Genomic DNA, 27,478 nt, shown 5'->3' with positions numbered 1-27,478 from the left:
AAAAAGTGGCTTACAGTGGTGCTCCATTGCTGGCACCCCTAAACCACACGCTAAAGGGGCACACGCCTGAGGAATTTTCCTTTTGGAGTCTCTCTCACTTTTTTGGTCCTGGTATGGGGAAGAAGACAAAAGGGAACCTCCATTCTCTCCCTTCCATGTCAGCGACTCCTTCTTCTTCCCCACAGGTGATTATTGATACTTTTTTTCAACCACAAGTAATGGGCACAGTAGGAATTGGAGCTTCTAGCTCCTTCTATGATGAGACTAAGGCCCGGATTCTCTAAGGTCGCAGACCTTAGAGATTCTAGCGGTAACAGGGGGTGGGGGGGGGGGGGGGGAAGCGGGGGGTGGGGTGGGCCTGCGAAAGCCGGCAGCCATCACACCACTGTGCCGGCTGCCGGCTTTCACACCGAATAACTACATCATAAAAGGTGTAGTTATTTGGCGTGAAACTGGCAGCGATAAGGGTCCTTATCTTTCGCCGCCAGCGATGTGTCCGCAGCGTCGGCCCCGGTGCCGCCCCAACTCCTCCTCTTCTGTGGCTGACTCTGCCCCAACTCCGCCCCCATTTAGTGATCGCACACGAAAAGTCCCTTTTCGCGTGGAATCGCTTTTGAAAATGACCCCTACGGTCACTCTGAGCCCGGCTGGACCTATACCTCTGCAGGCTTCTATATTGGCTACAGGTGTCTCTGTCAGCAAGTTTGGAGTGATGAGTGTGATAAGTGTACCTTCCTCCTCTCTCTACGGATGGGGAGAGGCCCCTACTAGGAGGTATAATACCTCAGAGTTGGTTTGTCGTTCTCCAATGGAAAAGCCTGCAGAAGTAACATTGGAAGTTTTGTGGTCTGCTATCACCCAAATAGATCCGTCTGTTTCTAATAAGATTGATTCCTTAGTCAAAGAAGTTCATGGAACTTTCTATCCTTAAATGAGCATTTTTAGAAAATACAAGACCATTCTAAGAAATTAAATGTACTTAAAAATCAATGTGCTAAATTACAAGAATGTGATGCGGCACTTATCAGGGATATGCATTCTATTCACCATAAATTGGGAAACATTGGTAATAATCTCTAAAGACTTAATTTGCATTTCTTAAATTTTCCCAAATGTCCTCTCATTTCCCCTAAGAAAATGTTATTTCTTAAGGTCTCTAAAGAGATGATTCCCAATTTTACCAAAGTGTATTTTTGATTAAAAATGTCTTCTTTTATGGGTTAAAATATTTCCTTATTTCCAGATGTGGTAAGAGAGACGCAAGCTAAACATAGGGTTTTTCTTTTGCAGAACCTTAGAATTTTAGCTTAGGTGCATCATTTGTAGTGAGGTTTCCCTGTAAGCGCATTCTTAAATATCAAGGAATGTAATATGTGTTTTTCAGCCCTAATCATTTGGAAAATATTTTGCAAAACAGAACTATTCCTACAGGTATAATGGATGACCGCTCATAAGCGGTGGTTTCTCTTTTCTTCTTATTACAACTAACTACATTGTTTCTCACCAGGTATGTGGCCTGTTTTGGAGACAATTTATAGAATGATGTATTTATTTAGAAAATATTTTCCTAATATTTCGTGGCTATAATTGTTCTCTGTTTTTCTTTGCATCAAGTTATTTTGATGTATATTATTTGGAAAATTTAAAAAGAAAAGAAAAAATATGCATGATTTTAAACATGCCATTCTTCTGTGAACTGTAGGCTGGCCACCTTTCAAATGCTATTTCGAGAGTTGATTTGCAACATCATTCATAAAGCCTCATTGAAATGGATGGGAGAGGAGTGTTTGGTAGAAAAAAAAAAGTGTAGCACAGAGGTCATTTTTAAGCCATAGCCTAGGAAGATTATGCACCTGTAATATATTCAGGTGATAGAAGTTTGTAACTGCTATATAAATAAGGGAGTAAGCAATATACACAAAAAAGGAGTGATTTTTATTTTTATATCATTTTCCATTAAATATGAACCTAGCTCATAAAATTGTTTTTTTGTGAACTCATATTGTACAGATCAAGCAGGTGCTGATGTTCTTTTCCTTGTTTTCAGTGTGCACCATGGACCTGGTACATCCCAAATGATTTCCAGTTGTATCTTACAACACCCCTACTAATCTTTCTTTATGGCAAGTAAGTCATTTTTCTAGATAATTACTTTTCTTTTTTTCCTCCAGCACATTCCTGAATATTTTGAGGGATAAATTGTCATTCTGCCCACTTAGCTGCAAAGTTTGTGGGTACTTTTTATTTGTGAACTTTGCACCCATTTTCAAAGGGAAAGTAGACACATACTTTCACTTAGAAAAGGTCAGAAGAAGACCAAATGAATGCCAGTGTGGTTTAATGGTGAGATAATGGAGGCAGTTAAAGCTAGAAGGGCATTGTTTTAATGGAAAGCAGACTCTAATAACATTAGGCAAAAACATAAGCACTGGCAAGTTGTAAGGATCTGTGGGCAGTTCTTGCCTCTCACCTGCAGGAGGCCCTCAATTGGCTTTGCATACCAGCTGTCTAATCCTCCAGGCTCTATGGCTTGCAGGTCCTAGTAGTGGCCATCTTCTGTACTGCCTCACATATAAGCCTGTCTCATACCATGCACCTTGCCACAGCTTGGGTGCAGTCCCGGATCTGCTTCCAGTCAAGTCCCTTGTTTAGGTCCCAGTCTTGGACTCATGTTTTGGTTTGCCTTGTATTCTTCTTTCTTGTTATTTGTTGTTTTTTTTCTGTATCTACCAGAATTTGGGCCTTAGTCTTAGTCCTGTTTTGCTTTTATTTTGCTCCCTTTCCTCCCAAACTCTGGCTCTGTGTTTGTGTTCTGGCCCTACTCTGAGGCCTTATGTTGGCACCACATTCAGGCATGTATTCTGCCCTGTGTCCTTGTCTGTTTTGTTTTAGTGGGCATCCTCTTGCCCAGTTCCTGCTGCAGGTTTGTTCTGCTCCTGTGGGAGCCTTCCAGTACCTGGTGTGGGTATCTCTGCTCCTGTCTAAGCCTACTGGCTACCAGCACCTGAAGGCTCAATCCAAGGGGAAGGTGGCCGTACAGGCAGAAAAATACATGAGTTTTCTCCTGCTTTAGCCAGCCTCACCAGCATCCAGCCTAACTCCTGTCCCTGTGGTCAGAATACCATCAGTATGCCATGACACAAGTTAAATATAAAATAGTAGTAAGACAGGCCAAGAGCAAATTTAAGAAGAAGCTTGCCAGTGAGGCAAAAATTAATAATACAGATTTTTCAAGTACATTAGAAGCAAAAAGCCTGTGGATAAGTCAATTGGATCGGTAGATGACTGGAGGGCAAAAGGGGTGCTCAGGGATGACAAAGAAATAGCAGAAAAACGGAATTAATTCTTTGCCTTGGTCTTTACTGAAGAGGATGTTAGGAATATACCCAAACATACTTTAATGGCAGAGGTTCTGAGCAACTACAATTTATATCTGTGAAAATGGATGATGTAATAGATCTATTTGACAAACTAAAGAGAAACAAATCACTGGGACCAGGTGGCATCCATCCCAGAGTTCTAAAAGAAATAAACTTGGAATTGCTAACCTATTACTAGTAATCTGTAACCTATCATTTAAAACAGCCATGATACCTGAACACTGAAAGTTGGCCAAAGTTTAAGAAGGGGAAATCTAGGTTGACTATAGAATGGTGAACCTGATTGTGCAGGGCAAAATGATAAAAGCTATTCTTAAAAACAAAATCATTGGCCATCTAGATAGAGTCAACCTGGTTTTAGTAAAGGGAACTCTTATCAACCTCTCAGATTTTTTGAAGGCATAAATAACATGTAGATTAAGGTAAGTCAGTTGATATAATGTATTTGGATTTTCAGAAGGCATTTGACAATGTCCTATTCTGGATTGATAACTGGTTAAAACAGCAGAGGATTGCAAAATACTGCATAGGGACCTTGTGAGACTAGGAGACTGGACAACTGAATGGCAGATGAGATTTAATGTGGAAAAGTGCAAAGTGATGCACAGTGAGAATAATCCTAAGATATAGGTATATGATATTGGATTCTATATTGAGAGTCACTACCCAGAAAAAGGACCTTGTGGACCTTGAGGATAATACATTGAAATCTTTAGCTTAGTGTGTAGCAGAAGTCAAAAAAGCAAATAGAATGTTATGAATGATCCAAGTAGTAATGGAGAATAAAACAGAAAATATCATATCGCCTCTATATTGAGCAATGTTGCAACCACATCTTGAGTATTGTGTACAGTTCTAGTCACCCCCATCTCTAGAAGGATATAGCAGAACTAGAAAAGGTGCAGAAGAGGACAGCAAAAATGATAAAGGGGATGGAACATCTCTCTTATGATGAGAGGCTACATAGGCTCAGGCTCTTCAGGTAAAAAAAGAGACAGTTGAGATGGGACATGATAGAGTTTATAAAATCATGAATGGAGTGGAATGGGTAAATAAAGGATGGTTATTTATCCTTTCAAAAAATACCAAAACAAAGGGACATGCCATGAAACAACTGGCAGATTTAAAACAAATCATAGAAAGTATTTCTTCACTCCATGCATAGTCAAGCTGTGGAATCTGTTGCTAGAGAACATGATCAAGGCAACTAGCAAAATGAGGTTTAAAAGTGTTCTGGACAAGTTCCTGGAAGAAAAGTCCATAACACGTTACACTGGTAAACAAATTTCTGGGAACATTTTGTTTCCTCCACAACCTTCGGTGAAACAAGGAGATTTTAACAAGCTGAACACAAATATGTATTTATTATGTCTTATCACGTACCGTTTGCCAGAAAAGTGTGATATACATTAACAATTGTTACGTCTCTGTAGCGGCATAAGCTATAATGGCAATGTTGGCACCAGAAAACAAAACTAAAAATGTTTTGCTGCAGATTTTAGTTTATAATTACTGTCCAACGCTTCACGGATGAGAGTTCAACAATAGTCACCCAGCATGGAGGGGTACCACTTGCCTTGATACCGTTTCTCCATTTTGACAATGTCTTGATGAAACCTTTCACCATGTTCGTCACTCACAGCGCCAATGTTGTCTGGGAAGAAGTCCAAGTGGGAATGAAGAAAATGTATCTTCAATGACATGTTGCCCTTCATCAATTTGTATGCCTGAAGCAGATTTTCAACCTGTTCGACATAGTCTGCTGCCTTATACTTGCCTAGAAAGTTACAAACAACATTCTTGAAGGCTGTCCATGCAACACGTTCTGTACCTTGCAGAAGAACATCAAAGTGCTGTCCTTCATCACAACTCAGATTTGTGGGCCAAAGAAAACACCTTCTTTTATCTTGGCGTCACTTATGCGTGGAAACATTTGCAGCAAATAATCAAAGGCTTTACTTTGCTTGCTCATTGCCTTAACAAAGTTTTTCATCAGTCCAAGTTTGATGTGCAAAAGTGGAAGAAATATCTCACTTGGATCCACCAATGGATCATGCGCAACATTCTTCTGCCCTGGAACCAACTTCTTGCGGAGAGGCCAGACTTTTCTGACATAATGCGAATCTCTTTCTCGACTGTCCCACTCACAAAGGAAGCAATAATACTTGGTGTAACCAAGCTGCAGACCCAGTAGAATTGCAACTACCTTAAGATCACTACACAAATTCCAGTTGTACCTCGAGTACTCAATGTGGTTCAGCAGTAGCTGCATGTTCTCATACGTTTCTTTCATATGAATGGCATATCCAGGTATTGATGGGTAGATATTGCCATTGTGTAGCAAAACAGCCTTCAAACTTAAGATTGATGAATCAAGAAACAGTCGCCATTCTGTTGGGTCGTGGTCACATCCGAAAGCACAAAACAATCCATTGATGTCACAGCAAAAAGTCAGACTGTCTACTTGGTTGAAATATTTTGTCAAATCTTCATGACGGCTGCGAAATACTGAAATTTTCGTATCAGATGACAAAAGATTCCACCCTTGCAGCCTTGACCCAAGCAGCTCTGCCTGACTCTTTGATAAAGCCAAATCTCTGACCAGATCGTTCAACTCTGACGGAGATATTAAATGAGGATCGCTGGATGTTGATGGCACAAAGTCAGGATCAGCCACAGCTGCCATCTGCGATGGCTCACCATCATCGCCTACCTCCTCATCCTTGTCATCAAGTGTCCACACCTCTGATGGTTTTGCAACAGGAAGACTGTCGTCATGCGACATTGGTCTCATTGCCGATGCAAAGTTAGGGTACTCAAACTTCCTGTTCTATGATGAGTATCCTGACACATTTGTCATGCAGAAGTAACAGTCAGTTATATGATCTTTCTGTTCCCTCCATATCATTGGGATGGCAAACGGCATGGATGGTCACACACCTTTGAGCCAAGCTCACAGACTATTGGTGCAAGATGCACAACATATGAGGAACCCATGCTCTGTCCTGGTCACCAATTTTGCACCCGAAGTATAACTCTATGCCTTCTTAATGAGTGCAGTCATACTCCTTTTCTGTGCTTTCAGAGTAAACTCACCACAGATGTAACAAAACGTGTCACGGCTATTCCGACATTGGCGCGACATTTCATAAAGTATATGAAATTAAATCAAAAAGCTTTAAACTCAACAGTTTTAGTGATATGATTCACTCATTCACACAGATGTTGCATAGGAGACTACTCATTGCTGCTGCTTATTAGGGATGTGAATCAGGCTTCGGACGATTGAAAATATTTTTACAGGTACCTGGTGGTCCAGTGGGGGTCCCGGGAGCGATCTCCCACTCCCGAGCCGTCGGCTGCCACTAATCAAAATGGCGCCGATGGCCCTTTGCCCTTATCATGTGACAGGGTATCTGTGCCATTGACCGGCCCCTGTCACATGGTAGGAGCACTGATGGCCTGCACCATTTTTAAAGATGGCGCTGGCCATCCAGTGCTCCCTCCATGTGACAGGGACCGGCCAATGGCATGGATACCCTGTCACATGGTTAGGGCAAAGGGCCATCGGCGCCATTTTTATTAGTGGCAGCCGACGGCCCAAGAGCGGGAGATCACTCCCGGGACCCCCACTGGACCACCAGGTACCTGTAAAATGTTTTTTGGGGGGTTCGGGAGGGTGGGGGAAGCTAAGGGATTCGTTTTAAAGGGTCGGGGTGGTTTTTTTGTTTATTGGCTCGGGCGCAGCCGATAAACAAAACCGCGATCGGGCCGGACGAAAAAAAAAACACGATGTGAATCGGAACCAGAATCTGAACCGATTCCGGTTCTGATTCACATCTCTACTGCTTATATAAGGCTGCGTCGTCATGGAAACAAGTTGGAATCTTACTGCCGAGCTGGGGCTTGCCCGAGCAAGTTCTGGCATGATCAGGCAGAGTTTCTTGGTGTATTTTTTAAAAAGTTAGTCTCTGTTACATGTTATGTTGCTTATGGCCATCAAAAATGCATGAATTTTAAAAATCATAAAAACTACTGTCCAGCAAGGAAATATATGTACGTGAGGTTATGTTTTAAAATTTCACAATTAAAACTGAACTGGTAATTGCAGAAATGGGGGGCAGAATTGTTAATCGTTTTTGGGTAATGGATAATTATTTTTATGCTTTGCTCTCGTCTTGTGGTGTGAAGTATGAACTCACATCCAGGTAAACCTAATGATTGTGTTGTATTTTGAATTGTTAAATGCCAGGAAACAAGATTTAAACATAAATGTGAGGGACAGTCATACATCTGCAAAATTCAGCTTCTGCAATTATTCCTGATTTTCAATAAGAGTAAAGGAAGCAAAATATTCCTGTGTATTTCTCCTACAACGAGATTGGCCATATAAGATTATCATGTTTGTCTTCGTTCTCCCTAATAACTTTTGAACTATTTATACAATTTCTTTAGGATTTTTGCCAGAGATAGAGCACCCAGTGACTCCAGCTGACACACTTCATGTGTCCCTGATCTCCTCTACACTTTCACTTTTTTCCCTTACCTTTGCTTCCTATAGGGAAACAGACCAATTCAGTTCAGTTCAATTGTAATCTCAGGTAGGTCATAGCATATTGTAAGCTCATCAATGATTTTGAAAGCTGCCCTGCCATTGATTTAGAGTCATAACATATGCAAATTTCTGTACCAAAGAAGGAAATTAGGCATAATGAAATGTTCACACATCTCCTTGTTTATTTTAGAGTTAAAGGTGTGATGATTATTCTAGTGGCAATTCTGTTCCTGACATCTTTTACTGTGACTGCGCTTCTGTCATTCTTTTTCAAAATGCCTATTGGTATACCTGCAAATACAAGGTAAGCCTTTTCAAAAAAAAAATATTCTTCATATTCTTTCTAATCTCAAGAAAATCAATCATGTAGAAAGAAGGAAATCCTTGGTGAATTGGTTGTCAGAACTCAGCTGTTATACAAGTTTGAATTACTGTGACAACTATGTATTACTGCAGCTCTTATAACTATACTGATTCTGGAGAAAACTAGAAGCTTTGTAACTTTAATTTGGTCGGATTTAAATGCATATTTTAATTGAATGTTCCAGATCACGGAGCACTTTGGGGTCCATATTCAAAGGCATTCAGCTAGATAAATTGTGAGTTTTCTGGTTAAATGCCAACTTTTGAATATTTTGGGCACTTATCCGGCTGAATTTTAGCTGGATAAGTCATTATTCTGCTGAAATGTAGTCAGATAATGTAGGCATGTTCCAGGGCAGCCTGATAATTTTAGACTTAACCAGTTATATTCAAAAGAATATAGCCAGTTAAGTGGCACAGTGTTGTACAAAAATAAATAAATAAATAAAAGTAAAGTGCAGGCTGGGGAAGCATCAGCTACCAGCATCACTAATAACAACATCATCAATGGTGGCTTGCACTTCCAGTGTTTGCTCTCATAGCAATGTTGAAAGCTGCTGGGACTGTGCTACCAGCACCATAATACCGGCCCAGGGATAAGATGGATATGTAAAGTTATCAGGTGGGTGGGAGGATGAGGGGGGCCTTACCTACAAATATCTGTTGAGCTGGGGAGAGGACAGGCCACCCAACGGACATTACAGCATTTCTTTATTAAGCACATTTGGAGAAGTTGAGGGAGTGGGATTGCTCAGCCCAGCAAGGCCATTTGTAAATTATCAGGTGGGTTATGAGACTCGTGCCACAGGCCCACACTTCACGTTCTTTTACAACACTATGCCACTTAACCAGCAATATTCTTTTGAATATAACCGGTTAATTCTTTAAACCTAACCAGTGATAGTCAAAAGATGGCCGGTTAGGTTTAAAGTTACTCATTAAAGTTAGCTGGATATTTATCCAACTGATTTTCCGGGTTAAGATATCTGGCTAACTTTAGCCAGATAAGTTAAACATTTGAGGCTCTCTGAATATTGGCCTCCTTATGTACAGAAGTACAAAAATGTATACCATGATAAAAATAGGACAATAAAAAGGAGTGAATTAAATGGGAATATGTATTGAGATCACTTAGTAACTAACAAATGAAAGTGACTGTATATAAAATCTTAAGCCCAGGTTCAGCATTATGGGGAATCTCATCCTCAATTTTTTTTCTGTATATATTTATACAATTTATATATTACAAATAAAACACTTGAAAAAAATAGAATTAACTAGTCAGCAATAATTTAAATCACAATAAAGTATAGACTGACCAATCCCACAATTGAGAAATCCAAGTGACAAATTATGGTCTCAACCTTATTTTTTAATGTATCAGTGGGTAATTAGGATACATATTGACTTCATACACTTTAAAATAATATAAATTAAATTAAAATACTTTGGCATTGTACCTACTAAGAAGCTGATATTAAAAAATAGCTGAACACCTAAATTTAGGCACCTAAACCTTAGAATGGCTAATTTTAGGTCTGCTATTCATTTTCCTAGATTTAGAATCCTAAATTAGGTGCCTAGTGTTGAAAATGAGTGCTAAGCACTTACATGCTAATTTAAAACGCGCACACGTGCACCCTTATTCGCATGTATTGGCGCACGAGCAAAGATACACTAGAATTATAAATCATGAATGATTTAAAATACACCTACCACTCATAAGTATGCTCCTAATGTAAGCACTTACTCAACTAAACATACTTTGTTTATCTTTCTTAGGACTTTGCTGGCTTTAATGCACATGTATAAGTGGATTTTAAAACAAGCTTACGCTGGAGACATTCCCAGTTTTTACAGTTAGTCCACCAGTTTACCCAGTCAATCTCAGGGTCATCCAGACCCTCTGGTTCTTCATCCTATATGCCCCCCAGTTGACCTGGACCCCTCACTCTGTTGTTTAAGCCTTAAAACATGATTTCTGTAGACTTGCTACTCAAAAGGAGCAGCAGTAAATATATGTAGCTAACTAGCCAACCCTTGCTGCAGCCTCTGGTTTAAAACATGAAGTTGTGTGTGCAATTGTTGATCCCGCCGTGGAATGCACATGCCACACCCCTTTTCAGCCCTCTTATTTTTTTGTTCACACACACTTATATATGCGCATAATTCATGGCTCTATATATGCACATAATTTATGGCTTTTAAAATCTGTGTGGCTCACAAGCAGCCCACATACACATGTATATGTTCCTTTTTGCATGAGTAATCTTTTGAAAATTCACCTAACTTTTCCCTGTCCTAACTACATCCCCATAGCCACCCACTTTTTAGGAAGATGAACTTATGCGCCTAGAGCCACAAAGTCATAGAATATTCTGTGACAAAATTTAAGCACCTAAGTTAGGTACCTACTTTGGGTTTTTATATTCAGCCAACTTCAGGTGCCTTAACTTTAGGATGAATATAAATTCATAAAATGAAATTATAGGTGTCTAAGCTTAAGGTGCCTAAATTTAGGCTTTCCATCAATTCACCTAACTTTAGGTCCTGTTGCACTTGGTGATCCGTGGGTTAGGCCCGCTGCCACTCTTTGCTCCAGCCCAGGCTGTTCCAGTTGATTCCTGATACCATGGTTGTGTCTCCCATCAAAGAAGCGACCGCCCACTCACCACACCTGAGCTAGGCCAACATCACCGCTACAACCGCAACCGACATCTGTAGAGGAAGTCCCCTGGGTGTGCGCATCCAGACTGCCCTAATTTAAAGGGCCCGTGAAGGAAATCCCTGTGGTCCCTCCAGATGACGTCAGAACCCCCCTGCCTACAAAAGGCAGGTGCAGCAACACACTGACACCTCGGCAACAGTTCACCTCCTTGGAGTAATGGTTTGCCTCAGCGTGGTTCCTGGTCCTGGATCCTGCAAACCTGTTCCTGCATTCCTGTGTTCTGGTTCCCTTTCATGACTTCCTGCTTCATCTTCTTTGTGGTCAGCCCTTTGTTCCTGTTGTTTGTCAGTCCTCTTGTCTTCCATCATTTGTCCTGCCCATCCTTCTTGAATTGTTACCTGCCGCCCTGCCTCTGTCTGCCCTTCGCCTTCCCTGGACAGCTTCTCAGTTTTGACTTCAGCGTGGACTATGACTCTGCTTGAACTTCACCTGCCAATGACCTCTACCTGGACACCGTCCCTGGTCTGCACCTCTTCGGATCCCTCGGATCTTCACCTCTGCACATGCCCTTGCATAAATCCAGCCAGCCCCAGAACCCAAGGGCTCAACCTAAGGGGATCATGGGCTAGTATTAGTAAAGCTCCAGTTGGGCCTCTGCTTCCATCTACTCCGCCTGCTGATGGTGGGGCCCTGCAGGGCCCCTCCCTGCAGGTTGCACCAACTCCATCTTAGCCCAAGGGTCCATGCCCACAACAGGTCCCTAAATTCAATCCCCATCCTGGATCCTCTGTAGTCCCTCTCTGGCCTGACTCATGTTTAATTCACCTAAATTTAGGGACTCATCAAGGAGTAACTTTCTATTGGCCAAATCAAGACACCTAATTTTTAGAAAATGAGCAGCTAGATCTGCATCTAAACTGTTAAAATTAGACACCTAGATCTTTATACTATCAGGCTCCTAGGATATCCTTATTCAGGAATCCAGTGAGTGGCAGATTTTTTCAGGTAAATTTACCTGGATAACTTTAGCCAAATATTCAGTGAGATGAGTCTCCCACTGAATATAATTAGTTAAAGTTACCTTACTGAAGATATATGATTTTTTTAAAAAGTAATGGTCCATAATAGCCTGATTTTTCCTCCGTTTCTCACCCCAAAAAATTATGCAAAAGATGTTAGGGCCTCTATGGTCCAAGTTCCCAAATAATCCCATTCTCAAGTTTTAAAAAATGAAAAAGTTCCGCAGCCTCAGTCACCCATTTTCCATATAATAAATAGTAAGGCACCATCCTTAATGTCTATAAGTTGCCATGTGCCCCAGCATGAGTAGAAGCTCTTACCTATTCATCCTGCCGAAGGAAGGAGGTAAGTGCCAGTCCAGTGGCCAGGTATCAGAGCTTACATATTCATTTAGTCACTGCACTCTGTGGACTGGTTGGAATTCACTGATCACCGAACATTTCCTATTTCCCATTCAGAACTCAGGTGATTGTGGTGGGGGGATTGGGCTGTAAAAGGGCCACTGGCTCCTGTAAGACAAGACCCCAGGAGCATGGAGACATGCATTAACGTCCACAGCTCCCAGGTAAAGTTAGCTACAACTCAAAAGTTGTAGCTAACTTCAAATCAAATAGCACAGCTTGCAAATTTTTTGTCAAGCCATGTTGATTTGCATCAAATAGGGTATTTGAGCATTTTCATGCTAATGAGCTTATTTAAGTTTGTGAAGTGTGTTGTGTTCCTTACTAGTACTAGCATGTGGTGACATTTATAGCAGGGGATTCAGTCTCGCTTCCTCAGCCCCGCTCTCCACTGTCATCCCACCCCCCACCCCCTCTGAGTCACTTCCTCAGCCCCTTCTCCACTCCTATCAGACTTTCTCTGAGTCACCAGCAGTCTTGCTCCCTCAATCTTCTTTCCAAGAAACAAAAGATACTTGGAACCTCAATATGTAATAGGGATGTGAATCGTTTTTTAACGATTTAAATTATCGTCCGATAATTTTAAAATCGTCATTAATCATAAGGGACTTGATACAATAGGAATTCCCTCGATTTATCGTGAAAAATCGTTAAATCAAGTACGGGAATTATTTGGGGGGAGGGCGGGGAAACCGGCACACCAAAACAACCCCTAAACCCACCCTGACCCTTTAAAACCAATCCTTTACCCTCCCCCACCCTCCCGAACCCCCCCAAAATGTTAAATTACCTGGTGGTCCAGTGGGGGGGGGGGGGTCCCGGCACGATCTCCTGCTCTCGGGCCATCGGCGCCATTTTGGCTACCACTGATAAAAATGGCGCCGATGGCCCGATTAAAAAAACCCCACCCCGACCCTTTACAAATTACCCCTTTGCTTCTCCCACCCTCCCGACCCCCCCAAAAAACCTTTTACATGTACCTGGTGGTCTAGCGGGGGGTCCGGGAGCCATCCCTTCAATCATACCCTCGGTGCTGGACTGGTTTCAAAATGGCGCCGATCGCCTTTGCCCTCACTATGTCACAGGGAGCGACCGTCCCTGTGACATACACACACACACACACATGCCCTCTCTTTCATACACACACATACACAGGCTCACACACATACCATCTCTCCCTCTCACACATATACATGCTCTCAGACATACACCAACACGGGCTCTCATATAGACTTTCTCTCTCACACACACATACCATTTCTCTCTCTCTCTCTCTCATAGGCTCTCACATATATGCCCCTCTCTCTCACACACACACACACAGGCTCTCACATAAATGCCCATGCCCCCCTCTCTCTTATGCATACACACTCACACACAGGCTATTACTCTCACACACAGGCTTATTCTCCCTCATACACATAGGCTCTCTCTCTTTCTGGTGTGCTCACCACAGGCTCTCTCTCCATCACATACACACACACACACACACACACACACAGACACATACATACACAGGCTCTCTCCCTCATACTCTCTCTCACTCACATATACATAGGTTCTCATTCATACGCACATTCACAGGGCCTCCCCCTTTCTTCTTGGCCTTTTCTTCTAGGCTCCATGATGGTTCCATGATGGCCTGCCAGGCCCCTGTTACTCTCTTCAGCCACCGCGGCATAGGCTTCAGGGCAGCCTGTCAGGCCTTCTGGTGCTTTCTTTAGCCGATGCAGGATGAGCACTGCAGTGGCCTGTCGGGCCTCTGTCTTTCTTCTTACACGTGGGTGGGGGCAATGCATACACCTCTCCCCCAAATTCCACTCATGGAAGCAACTGCAGATGAAGAAAAGACACATACAAAAAATTAAAGAAATCGATTAGGGCTGGGGGTTCACTGAATCCCACGAAGGCCCTGATTGTATGCCACGCCTTACTGGACTGTTTGCACAAGAGCTGCAGGTGAGAAAAACCCTAACGGGCCCTGAAAGACTGACTCTTTTCCCCTTCTGCAGGAAGAACCCTGGAGGATAGCTTCAGTGCTGGCACATGAACCCCTGTATGCCCAGAGGCTGCATATATAAAGTATTAATAAGTTATGAAACAGTCCCTTATAGTTATAGTCCTTGTCTGATACTCATTATATACCATTTACTTTTCTAGTATGGATACTTTGAAAACCCACGGGATTGAATATTACATAAAACCTTACTGTCGGTATGGTCCATTTCTGGTTGGCATACTTATAGGGATGTTATTGTGCTACAGAGAAACACCGATTATACAAAACAAGGTGTGTACGTATTTTCTTTCAGATTATGTGCAAGGTGGTAAATATATTAAGCATTTTCTGTTTTCCCCTACAACCAGCATGTGACTAAGGGGAGTACAGCAAGTACATTTTAAAGTTTAAGTGCCCAGATTTATTTGATACCATATCAATTATGTCTCTATGACAATGCAAGTACAAGGAGTTCAGGACTGGCCATAATTAGCTTTGGATTAAATCTGAATTGACAAGGTTAGAATAATTAGAGTTGAACTGCGACAGTCTGTTAATCATTTTGAAGAAATGTAAGCCAATAAATATTTGTCAAATCTCCATATTCTGTTCAAAAAAGAGTTGAAATGTAAACATATGTATGAATCACCTCAAACAGCATTCCCAAAAAAACCCTTTCAATCTTACTCCTTGACATACACCAACACGGGTGGAGTAAGGTTGAAATTTCACATGCCTTTATCTCGAAGCATATAAATATTGATGTGCTCATATTGTCTTCAAGTTACCGCAATTTTTCAGTAATGGAAATTAAGACATCAAGTTTGCTGTAGCAAAAGGACAATGATCACTTTCAAAGTTAAGACATTACATCTGTTGCAGTAAAAATTAATTGGAGAGTGATATTTAATCCGCGACAGCAGTTCAATTACCCCGTTGAAGCTGGAACTTTTGGCATATACATTGCTTTACAAATGAAATTGGAAAAATAATAAGTTTTTAAAGAAAAAGAAATAAAGAGACATCATAGACCAGTGATCGAATCTACTGGCTAAGAAATTAGAGGTCAATCAAGCCTCTTTTTGCCAGTTCTGAGGTCTTTGTCTCTTAATAAAAAAATTTTTTAAGAAATTCATAAAAATTAAAAAATTGGGAAATTTATATTTTCATAAAAATAAAGGTTTATTTTTTAACAGAGATTTCACATAGGATAATTGAAGACAGTTTTTACAGTTAGTGCTTGTGTAGAATTTGAATTGGATACTAACTGTTCCCTTGGTATATTTACATTTGATATTTTGGAGGGATGGCGCATACTTGGCAGAGCGCCTTTAGCTACTCTCACGAATACGTGACCAATTTACTTAATACCGCATCATTGTTTTCCAATACCATATTAAAGACTACATCCGGTTCTTGGTCTGAATTGTTGGCCTTATCTAAACGCATTACAAGAAGCGAATTGCATGGTGTAACTTTAGTCAAATACTGTAAACAAGAGAAGATCCCGAGAGGTTTGAGAATACAAAAAGAGCCGAAGCTGTTTACAGAAGATACAACATTTCTTGAACGTTGGAATTCTATTCTTAACAAATGCTCCCTAGATCTAATGATCTTAATTATAGAATCTTCTCAATATTTATGTAATGAATTAAAGACACAACTTGATGAAAAATTAATAGCTATAAAAGCTGAAATGGAAACAACGCAATTCCAAGCAAGTTTAGCTGATTTTCAAAAAAGTGTTGATAACTTTAAAAAACAATTGAGAGAATATAAGTTATCCAAATTTAATAGAGATGAGCAGGATTACAAGCGTGGAAGTATATATAACTGGATGTTACCCAAAGACAAGAAAAAAAAAGGCGGCTTTTAACGCCTTTTCTAGCAGATCATCAGAAGAAGAAGTTGAACAACCATCCACTGATAATGATTTTTTAGAGAACACCACACACAACACAAGAAAAGGATGAATAGGATGGAAGGATCAACAGAAAGATCAACAAAAGATGACGAAGTCGAATATCTGGACGAGATCGAGGGGGTCCAACAGAGGGAAGAGAAAGTGATAATTAATTTGTCTACATATTCCCTCACAGATGAAGAAGAAAGAATTCTCAATTTGGGACTGGCATTTGTTCCAACAGAACGACACAATGCGTTCCAGTTTAGAGTGGACTTACAGCGTTTCATCAGGAAATTGATCTTAAAAAAAATGTTTCTTAAGGAAACACCATTTGTAGATCAAAGCATTATTAGTAATCCGTCAATATGGTTACCTTCAGGTCCTATTCATCCTTTAATTGAGACCTTTCATCGTCTAGTACTCAAGGAAGTACAGATATTAGAGACCGGCAATAAAAACAAATATTTATTTATTTATTTAACATTTTTATATACCGAAATTCATGTAGCAATGTTACATATCAATTCGGTTTACATTATAACATTAATATGCATGTAAGGATGTGGTTTCATTGAACAGGGAGATAAACTTGGAACAAGTAACTGGGGAATAAATTACAACGAATAAATAAAGTAGTGAGAGTTCTCCTGCGAAGTTGAGACTAACCTGACTAAATATATAGGTGCTTATAGAAGCTTATAGGATTCAATAGCCATGGAACATGAAGCACTTGATTGGATAGATAAGGCGGCGATTATTGGCCTAGATTAAACACTTGTTCGAATAGCCAGGTTTTGATTCTCTTCTTAAATGTGATTGGGCAAGGTTCCTTCCGGAGTTCTGGCGGTAGAGAGTTCCATTGCGTGGGGCCCGCTGTGGATAGAGCTCTTTTGTACAATACACGAATAATTTAAATAAAAAATCTCGTAGAGCATTGCGCTCTATGGCCAACAATTCTCAGTACATCATCAAACCGGCTGACAAGGGTGGTTCTGTTGTTGTAATGAATAAAGTTGACTACATTAATGAAATTAATCGTCAAATCGAAGCCAAAACTGTTTACTGTAAATTATCGAAAAATCCAACAGAAGAATTACAGAAGATTATAAAACATCATACCAAACAAGCCCAAGATCATGTTGTTTATATTATAATTTGCCCTTGTCAAAAAATCTACATAGGGCAAACTACAAGAAATTTACGATTTCGCATTAGTGAACATAAAAGCTGTTTGAGGCAGAAAAGAATATCTGCTCTTTTTGTTGAACACTGTCTTTCCCATAATCATGCCATACAAGAATTGCGATGGCTGGCAATTGATCATATCCGGTCAGATTCCAGAGGGGGCAATCGTGAAAAAATACTGTACCAGAGAGAACAGGAATGGATTTATAAATTAACTTCAGAGGAGCCGAATGGTCTTAACAGCAAGATAGAATGGGCAAGTTTGATCCGCTGATTTCAGACGTTAATACAATATATGAATAGTAATTTTTCATTTTGAAAACACAGTACAGTAATCAGTGTTACTAATCACATGAAGAACGAAAATTTACAGGTGAGTGAATCTTTTGATGTAGCCATCTATATTAGTTTAAATCCAAGTTAATCATTTACAAATTATTGCGCCAAAATAAACCTTCAATTAAAGGTCTATGACAGTACGTCATCACGTTGAGACGTGATTGATGATTGGTTCACGTAGAAGTAAGAGAGCGGTTTACAAAGTTGTAGCCATCTTTGTTGGCACTGCTGAGCCCGGACCATTAAAAGCTGAGAGAAAAAACCCGCCCTGATGAAGCGTTATGCGAAACATTAACGTTGGCGGTGTCGGTGTTGCACTGACTTGTTCAAAAAGAAGGAATTATAACAAGTTGCAAGATAAGTGCTTTTTCTATGAAGTTGGATAAATGTTCTATAAAGGTTGAAATTTCACAAGCCTTTATCTCGAAGCATATAAATATTGATGGGCTCATATTGTCTTCAAGTTACTGCAATATTTCAGTAATGGAAATTAAGACATCAAGTTTGCTGTAGCAAAAGGACAATGATCACTTTCAAAGTTAAGACATTATGTCTGTTGCAGTAAAAATTAATTGGAGAGTGATATTTAATCCACGAGAGCGGTTCAATTACCCCGTTGAAACTGGAACTTTTGGCATATATATTGCTTTACAAATGAACATGGAAAAATAATAAGTTTTTAAAGAAAAAGAAATAAAGAGACATCATAGACCAGTGATCGAATCTACTGGCTAAGAAATTAGAGGTCAATCAAGCCTCTTTTTGCCAGTTCTGAGGTCTTTGTCTCTTAATAAAAAAAGTTTTAAAAAATTCATACAAATTCAAAAATTGGGAAACATATTTTCATAAAAATAAAGGTTTATTTTTTAACAGAGATTTCACATAGGATAAATGAAGACAGTTTTTACAGTTAGTGCTTGTGTAGAATTTGAATTGGATACTAGCTGTTCCCTTGGTATATTTACAACAAATATTTTTAAGGACTATCATAAAAGCTGACCCCCACAAGACTTGCCAAAAGTCCAGCGGGGGTCCGGGAGCGATCTCCTTTCACGCTGGCCGCTGGCCGCCCGATCCCAATACTCAAAATGGCGCCGATTGCCGCCATTTTGAGACTCAAAATTGCCGTCCCGCCAATACTCAAAATGGCGTGCAATTGGCGCCATTTTGAGTATTGGCGGGACGGCAATTTTGAGTCTCAAAATGGCGGCGATCGGCGCCATTTTGAGTATTGGGATCGGGCGGCCAGCGTGAAAGGAGATCACTCCCGGACCCCCGCTGGACTTTTGGCAAGTCTTGTGGGGGTCAGGAGGCCCCCCCCAAGCTGGCCAAAAGTCCCTGTGGGTCCAACGGGGGTCCCGGAGCGACCTGCCATCCGACGCCAGGCCAGGACTCAAAATGGCACCGATAGCCTTTGCCCATACTATGTCACAGGGGCTACCGGTGCCATTGGTCAGCCCCTGTCACATGGTAGGAGCACAAGATGGCGCCAATGGCCATGTGACAGGGGCTGACCAATGGCACCGGTAGCCCCTGTGACAAAGGCTATCGGCGCCATGATGAAACTAGCACCGAGGGTCTGAGTGAGTTCCCGGACCCCACCGCTGGACCACCAGGGAGTTTTGGTGAGTCTTGGGGGGGGGGGGGGGCAGGAGGGTGGGGGGGTTTAAATTTTTATTTAGGCTGAATTAAACAGAAATCTGTTGAATACGTGGGGAGTCGTGAAGCGTTTTGCCTCCCCACGTATTTAACAGATAGCAAAAAATAAGTTGCGGATTTCAAATACGTGGAAAACGGATGCACATCCCTAGCATCAGTACATATGTCTCTTTTACAAATATTATGCTCTGTTAATCTAGTACATGCCATGAGCTTTATTTTTCTACATAATATTTTTTTTCACGCAGGTATTTTATAAGGTAAACCTCATGAGTGGATTTGCAATTAGCGAAGTGGGAAAACTTGATGCCTTCTGTTAAGGGTGGCAACTGCTGCTCCATGCAGGTTACCCCTATGCACCTTTTTCTTCATTTCCAGCCACTAGCTTCTATGGATCCACAGTGTTTATCCCATGCCCTTTTAAATTAATTTACTCTTTTTGTTCTCACCACCTCTTCTAGGAGGGCATTCTAGGCATCCACCACCCTCTCTGTGAATAAATATTTCCTGATGTTGGTTTTGAGTAGTCCCTCTGGAGTTTCATTTTGTGACCTCTAGTTCTACAGTTTCCTTTCCAATTGAAAAGGTTTGAAGTTTGTGCATCATTAAAACCTTTGAGGTATTTGAAGGTCTGTATCATATTTCTCCTGTACCTCCCCTCTTCCAGGGTATACATATTTAGATCTTTCAGCCTCTCCTCATAAGTCTTCTAATACAGACCCTACACCATTTTGGTCACCCTTCTCTGGACTACTTGCATCCCTTCTCTATCCTTTTTGAGATATGGTCTCCAGAACTGAATACAGTACTACAGGTGAGGCCTCCCCTGTTGACTGACAGGAGACAGTGTTAAATGGTAAATTGAACCTATTCTGAAGAGAGTGGAGTGGAGTACCACAAGGATCAGTTTTGGAATTGGCTTAGTTCAATATCTTTGTGAGTGACTTCGTGGAAGGGCTAGAAGGTAAAGTTTGTCTATTTGTGGATGATACTAAAATATGCAACAGAGTGAACATGCCTGAAAGAGTATTTATTTAACATTTTTAGACTACCTATCAACATTTCTAGGTGGTTCCCAATAAAATATCCATAAATCATTAACATCATCAACAGAATAAGCATAGAGAGAATGAAAAGTGATTTACGAAAGCTTGAAAAGTGGTTGAAGATTTGGCAGCTGGGAATCAATGCCAAAAGGTGCAGAGTCATGTATATGAGGTCCAGTAATTCAAAAAAGCTATATGTGATGGGGGAAAAAGCCTAATGTTTATGGACCAGGAGAGTGTCCTTGAGGTAATTGTGTCTAGCAAGCTGAAAGCAGAGAAACAATGTGACAAGGCAGTGCCTAAAGTCAGAAGGATGCTGGGCTGCATTAAAAGAGGATTAACCAGTAAGAAAAAGGAGGTGAAAATGTCTTTGTATAGGTCCTTGGTAAGGCCTCACCTATTAACATAATGGTCTGGAAACCAGGGAAAATCAAGTTTATATTCCTTTTAATATCATAAGAAGTTGCCATATTGGGTCAGACTGAAGGTCCATCAAGCCCAGCATCCTGTTTCCAACAATGACCAATGCAGGTTACAAGTACCTGGCAAGTACCCAAACAGTGAAATGCTAAGAGAAATTAGGGAAGCTAACAAAATTTGTAGTGCAGTAATAATGGAAGATTTCAATTACCCCAATATTGACTGGGATAGTGAAACATCAGGGCATGCTAGGGAGATAAAGTTCCTGGCTGGAATATGTAGCAATTGGTTCTCTCTGATGAGAGAGGGAGCAATTTTAGATCTAATTCTCAGTGGAGCGCAGGATTTGGTGAGAGATGTAATGGTGGTGGGGCCACTTGGCAATAGTGATCATAATATGATCAAATTTGAAGTAATGACTGGAAGGGAGACAGTAAGTAAATCCATGACTCTAGCACTAAACTTTCAAAAGATAAACTTTGATTAAATGAGAAAAAAAGATTTTAAAAAATTGAAAGGTGCATCTACAAAGGTAAAAAGTGTGAAACAGGTGTGGACATTGTTAAAAAATATCATCCTAGAAGCACAGTCCAGATGTATTCCATGCATTAAGAAAGGTGTAAGGAAGGTTAAACGATTGCCGGCATGGCTAAAAAGTGAGGTGAAAGAGGCTGTTTTAGCCAAAAGATCTTCTTTCAAAATTTGGAAAAAGGATCCATTGGAACTAGAAAATAAGATAAAGCATAAGCATTGGTAAATTAAATATAAGACATTGATAAGACAGGCTAAGAAAGAATTTGAAAAGAAGTTGGCCGTAGAGGCGAAAACTCACAATAAAAACTTTTTAAAATATATCCGAAGCAGAAAGCCTATGAGGGAGTTGGTTGGACCGTTAGATGTTCGAGGAGTTAAAGGAGCACTTAGGGAAGATAAAACCATCATGTAAAGATTAAATGATTTCTTTGCTTCGGTGTTTACTGAACAGGATATTGGGGAGATACCTGTACCGGAGATGGTTTTCAAGGGTGGTGATTCAGATGAACTGAACTAAATCATGGTGAACCTGAAAGATGTGGTAGGCCAGATTAACAAATTGAAGAGTAGTAAATCACCTGGACTGGATGGTATACACCCCAGGGTTCTGAAAGAAATAAAAGATGAAATTTCAACTACAATACCCGGCTAAGCTCAGAATATGGCACGTGGGTAAAGAGCACGTGTTCGTGGAAGCAACAGTGGCGAAAGCTTTTGTGGATGGCTTATCGTGAGCTGCAGCATACAGTTATTTTTTCTCATTGTCTTCATTTTACATTTGAAAATGGCTGCTGTGCCAGCGTTCTTTGTTTCTTGTTCCTGTTCAACTTTGTTGATAAAGTTGTTCGGCCTGTTAGTGCCATGCACAGAGAGTTCTGGGCATGGCACCTTGCTGCAATTCTAATCATAGGAACACTGCTCATTGGCTCTGAACTGAGGAGATTCATTGATTTGCAGTGACTTTTGCAGAACAGAGGAGGCTATAAGTCCATGTCCCTGTGGCCACGATCGAGGATCCTCATGTCTGATCAGGTGAGGGGTCGTACCAGATGCAGCTTTCCTCTGTGAGCTTTGGGCCCTATCATCGCTGGATACTCCCCGAATACAGTCTAAGTATTGACGTGATACCCCGAGTGTTTTTGTGGGGTTCACGGGATCAACCAGAATGGGGGTCAGTGAAACAAAATGCACAGCCGAACATGAAAGGCCTGCTCCCTGTCTCTGCTGGGCACTATTAATACAGTTTCTTCATCCTCCAATGACCTGTCTGTTAGCCCACCTTTGATGCCGGAACTTTCTTTGGACCTGTGGGGGTTTGCGCTGGAGGCAGCCTTTTCCTATGAGTCTTGGAGGGAGTCAATCTATCTGGACTGTTGGACTAAGCCAATGTGTTGTGATGTTTTTGTTGGTCCCGCAGAAACTACATCCACGATGAATAGTACTTTGTGGCATGTTGTGATGAATACCATGTCTATGACTACGTTTTCCTTCCTGTTTAATTCTGGTGTATCTCTATCTCTCTTTCTTCTACTAGAATGTGTCACTTTTCTTTACCAGGTTCCTGATTGGGGAGGGGGGGGGAACTCTCTCTCCCGTTCTGTCTCATAAGCCTTGGCTCTATCGGCACCTATATGGGGGGATGGTGCCTGTACACATAAAATCATGCTCTATGCTCCTTATTAAGGAGTTTTTGACTGTGGGAGTAGTTGAAAGGGTGGAGGATGGGGGGCAGGGGAAAGGGGTTAGTGAGGAGTTCATTCTTTTTTGAGGGTTTTCAAAGGGCAGGAGGCAAAAGGCAGTCAGTTATTAGCATTAATAACAGGTTTCCTTTTCATTATAAGCATGAGGGTAATTTTGGACAAGTTGTGGGCCCACGCTTGAGGGGCCCATAACATACGACTATTATGAGATCTTGGAATATGGCAGGGACTTCTGACTTATGGGTGATACTATCCATTTGGCCTCTTTAAGTGCAAATGGCCTGGATAGTCCTATCAAACAAACCAAGATATTACAGGCGCTCAAGAGATCCAAGGTGGATATAGCCTGCAAAGAAACAGATGCAAAGAAACAGATGCAAAGAAACAGATGCAAAGAAAAAAAAAGTACAGCGCAAATGGGTAAGGTCTCTACATTATACTCCCATTGTAGGGAAAAAAGCCAGTGTAGCCATATTGGTCCATAAGCACTTACCCTTCCAACTAGAAAAGCAGTTTTTGGACCCAGAAGGTAGATATACAGTCCTTGTGGGAAAGCTGAAACGTAAAGATATAATGTTATGTAACTTATATCGTCCTAATATTTACAGCCATGAGTTCTACAGTGATTTGGTGAATCTCCTTACAGTATATAGGAAGGATTGGTTAATTGTTGTGGGAGAGTTCAACTTTGTCCATGACCCCTCAATTGTTACGTTACCGTAACACTTAGGAGTAAAGGTATAGATCAACAGAAGAGTATAGCCTTTATGTGTAGTATTTTACAAATGTTGGACTTTTGGAGAGTGTTGCATCTAGATGAAAAAGACTACACTCACATCTCTAGGGCCCAAAATACTCTATCACGGATTGACTATGTTTTACGTTCCCAAGAGTTATTTCCTCAAATTACTGCCACAACTATTGGGACGGCCAGCGTTTCTGATCATGCCCCTAAATGGATAGATATCTAAATAGAAGACACTAAAAGAGGAGAACGCTTGTGGAGATTTCCGACCTTTTTAAGGCAGGATAAAGACTTCCAGTCATTTCTACAGTCCAAATGGGTGCAGTTTGCCTCTCATAACTCCCAACATATCTCGGCTCAAAGTCTCTTCTGGGAAACCAGTAAGGCAGTGGGACAGATACTCTCATATTTGAAAAGTAGAAATAAACACCTGAATGGAAAGATCCTTCTTTTATAATCCAAATTAAAATTGGTTAAAGAAAACATGATTCAGCCACTCTCTGCAGAGTCCAACTTAAAATATAATTCTACTCTGACCAGTTTGCTTGCTTGTCTAAACCAAAGGGTGCAGAGAATGCTTGAATACTCTGAGCATACATTTTTCAAATATGGGAACAAAGCAGGCAAACTTCTTCCAAATCAGTGTGAGTCAGTAAGGTAAAACCTATATAGAGAGATTGAGAACCTGTCAGGGAACATGGGCTGTCCTGTGCCCAGATATTTGTGAGACCTTGTGAGGATTTTATGAGACCTTATACTTTGAGGATAGATGTGGGGGCACAGCAGAAGATTCCTTTTTTCAGAACCTGACTATACCACAAAGTACAGAACAAAAATTGACATACTCAAACAGACCAATACAATCTTTTGAGATCCTGAATGCTATTAGAGCAAGCAAACAAGGCAAAGCCCCAGGCTCAGTCAGGGTCTCCTACGATTACTACAAAATATTACAGGAACAGGTAATAGTACCAATGAGCCTTTCTTATGCGGACGCGCTGGCTTAAGAAGCTTTTCCAAAAGATACTAACAAAGCATTTATAATAGTATTGGCAAAACCTGGGAAAAATCCCATTCAACCATTTTCATATAGACCAATTTCCTTATTAAATTGTGACTTAAAAATTTACGCAAAGATTTTAGCTTTTAGGTTAAGTTTCGTGTTCCCATCTACCATTTCCCTTAATCAAGTGGGCTTTGTAAAAGGTCGAACAGCTTATTAAACCGATCTGATATGGTTCTTACCCATGAAGGTCGGTATGGAAAAGTGTTAAATAAACTAGTTACTCATACTAAACTAATTACAGCAATGGCATACTGTAAACACCATCAAGTTCCCTCTATAGCAGTGAGTTTTGACTGAGAAAAGGCTTTTGACCAAGTTTCTTGGTCCTACCTTTTTTCAGCTCTTCAATGCTTTGGGTTTCATGGGGGGACATAGTTAGGAGCATATCTCTTTTATTTAAAAACTCGATGTCTCACATACTGGTTAACAGTGGCAAATCTTCTGCTTGTGCAATACATCGGAGTGTGCATCAGAGATGCCCTTTATCCCCTTTACTCTACTTATTATCCATTGACTCACTTTTATGGAAAATTGATAACGACTGTTTCATAATGGAACTGGAAGTCAGAAATACTTCCTTCAAAATTGCAGCATTTGCCAACAATGTATTAATCTTTTTTTCAAACCCTTTGAATTCACTGCCAAAAGTTTTAACATAGGATTTATTTGGATAATTTTCTGGTATCAAAATCAATAGGAACAAGTCTGAAGCCCTGGATGTCTTTGGCAATCTAAAGAAGAGTTGGGGACCTCAATTCCCACTGCAGTGTGTCAGCACAGACATGAAATATCTAGGAATTAAAATACCTATTTAATTTATTTATTTACCGACATTCATGTGGAGAATTACATATCATATCAGTTTACAGTGAAACAGAAACATTGCAAAAAGCATTACATAGAACATGGGGTTACATAGAACTAGGAACACGGGGGTAGAACTAAGTTAATTATTAGAAAAACTGTCAAATGAACAAAAACTAACATGATGCAATAAATGCGAGTACATATATAATAGAGCTTATATCCGATAATATGCTATTAAGAACAGTCCCCTCTAGTCTAGATAGAGAGTTCAAACCAGACAGGAGAGGAGAGCATTCCTGATTTAGAGAAAGGTTTATCCGGTTAAGGAAACGCCTGACTGAATAGCCAGGTTTTGAGGGTTTTTTTGGAAGTTAGATGGCATGGTTCTTGCCTGAGATCAGGGGGAAGAGCATTCCATTGCGAGGGACCAGCGTTGGATAGGGCGCATTTCCTTAAGGTGGTCTTTACTGGGGGTCGTAAAGAGTGCCTTTGTAGGCAGATCTGACTGGTCTGGAAGATTCATGGGGACGAAGAGGAAAATTAAGATCAAGAGGAGTTAGGTTGTGAGTGGCTTTATGGATTATCGTAAGGACTTTGTAGAGAATTCTGAATTTGATGGGTAGCCAATGTAGGCTCCGAAGTATGGGCGTGATGTCTCTTCTGTTAGTATTGGTCAGGATCCTAGCGGCGGAGTTCTGTACCATCTGAAGGGGTCTGATTGTGTTTGCTGGGAGACCTAGAAGGAGACCTATGGACTTTGACCATCTTTATAAAATGAATGTAGGTCCATTGCTTCAAAAAAATGAAGGCAAACTTACATCAATGGCCCAAACTTCCTCTCTCTCTGAGTGGTAGAATCCACAATTAAAATATTGGAAATACCTAAAATGCTATACTTACTACTGATGCTGCCCATATGGTTAAGTAGACAAGACATACTGGCGTTAATATAACTATTAGGCAGTTCATTTGGAATTTAAAAAAAAAAAAAAAAGCAAGATTATCCCTGATGCATTTACACAAACCTATTCAACAGGGAGGCTTGAATTGCCCAGATATTCAAAAATACAATCTCACTTGTATGTTAAGGAACATAGGAGACTGATTATTGAAGACCTCAAATTTTTCCCCTGCTTTACACTTTCAACAATAGTTTGAAAACTGGTTCTTGTCTTCTTTATTACAATTTAATGCTCCACAAAACCCATTTGAATTTTGACACTATCTAATTATTATTTCCTGCAGGTGGGCGTGGAACTATTTATGCTAATATTTGGGTCTCTCGGGGAAACTCTCTCCATTTTTGGCTATTTGCGGGAATCCTCAGTTCCCCCCCAGGGTGGAGAACAAAATCTTTGTCAATTGGGCTCAGAAAGGCTTAACACGTCTATTATCTGTTTCCTCCTAATTCCAACATATTACAGAGCTTCCAAGAATTGCAAGCAAAATGTGATCTTCTATACTCAAATTGTTTTGCTTATGTACAGGTGAGACATTATCTTAATACTATAGTTCCTGCCAACTTCCCATCAAACCATTGGTTGAAGTTAGAGGAGCTTTTCCTGGACAAACAGTCTGGGAAACCCTCATGTGCCACATTTTCAAGAGCGCTTAGCACTTTTGCAATTGAGTGATTTTTCAGAAATTTTAGTGCATTGGTCTGGGGGCTTAGCAATCTCACTGAC

At 40.6% G+C, this 27,478-nt stretch overlaps 1 protein-coding gene across 1 annotated transcript in view; it reads left to right on the top strand.

The window, feature by feature from the left end:
• Positions 1-27,478, top strand: part of LOC115082261 (O-acyltransferase like protein-like) — an 80,730-nt gene that overhangs the window by 16,093 nt on the left and 37,159 nt on the right. The window contains exons 2-4 of the mRNA XM_029586511.1: positions 2,048-2,127; positions 8,126-8,239; positions 14,548-14,677. Of these exons, the coding sequence (XP_029442371.1) occupies positions 8,139-8,239; positions 14,548-14,677 (231 nt within the window). The 5' untranslated portion in view covers positions 2,048-2,127; positions 8,126-8,138. The remainder of the gene's footprint in view (positions 1-2,047; positions 2,128-8,125; positions 8,240-14,547; positions 14,678-27,478) is intronic.

The sequence above is a fragment of the Rhinatrema bivittatum genome, chromosome 1 (assembly GCF_901001135.1).
Source record: "Rhinatrema bivittatum chromosome 1, aRhiBiv1.1, whole genome shotgun sequence".
Lineage (NCBI taxonomy): Eukaryota > Metazoa > Chordata > Amphibia > Gymnophiona > Rhinatrematidae > Rhinatrema > Rhinatrema bivittatum.
This window is presented reverse-complemented; position numbering and strand designations above follow the sequence as displayed.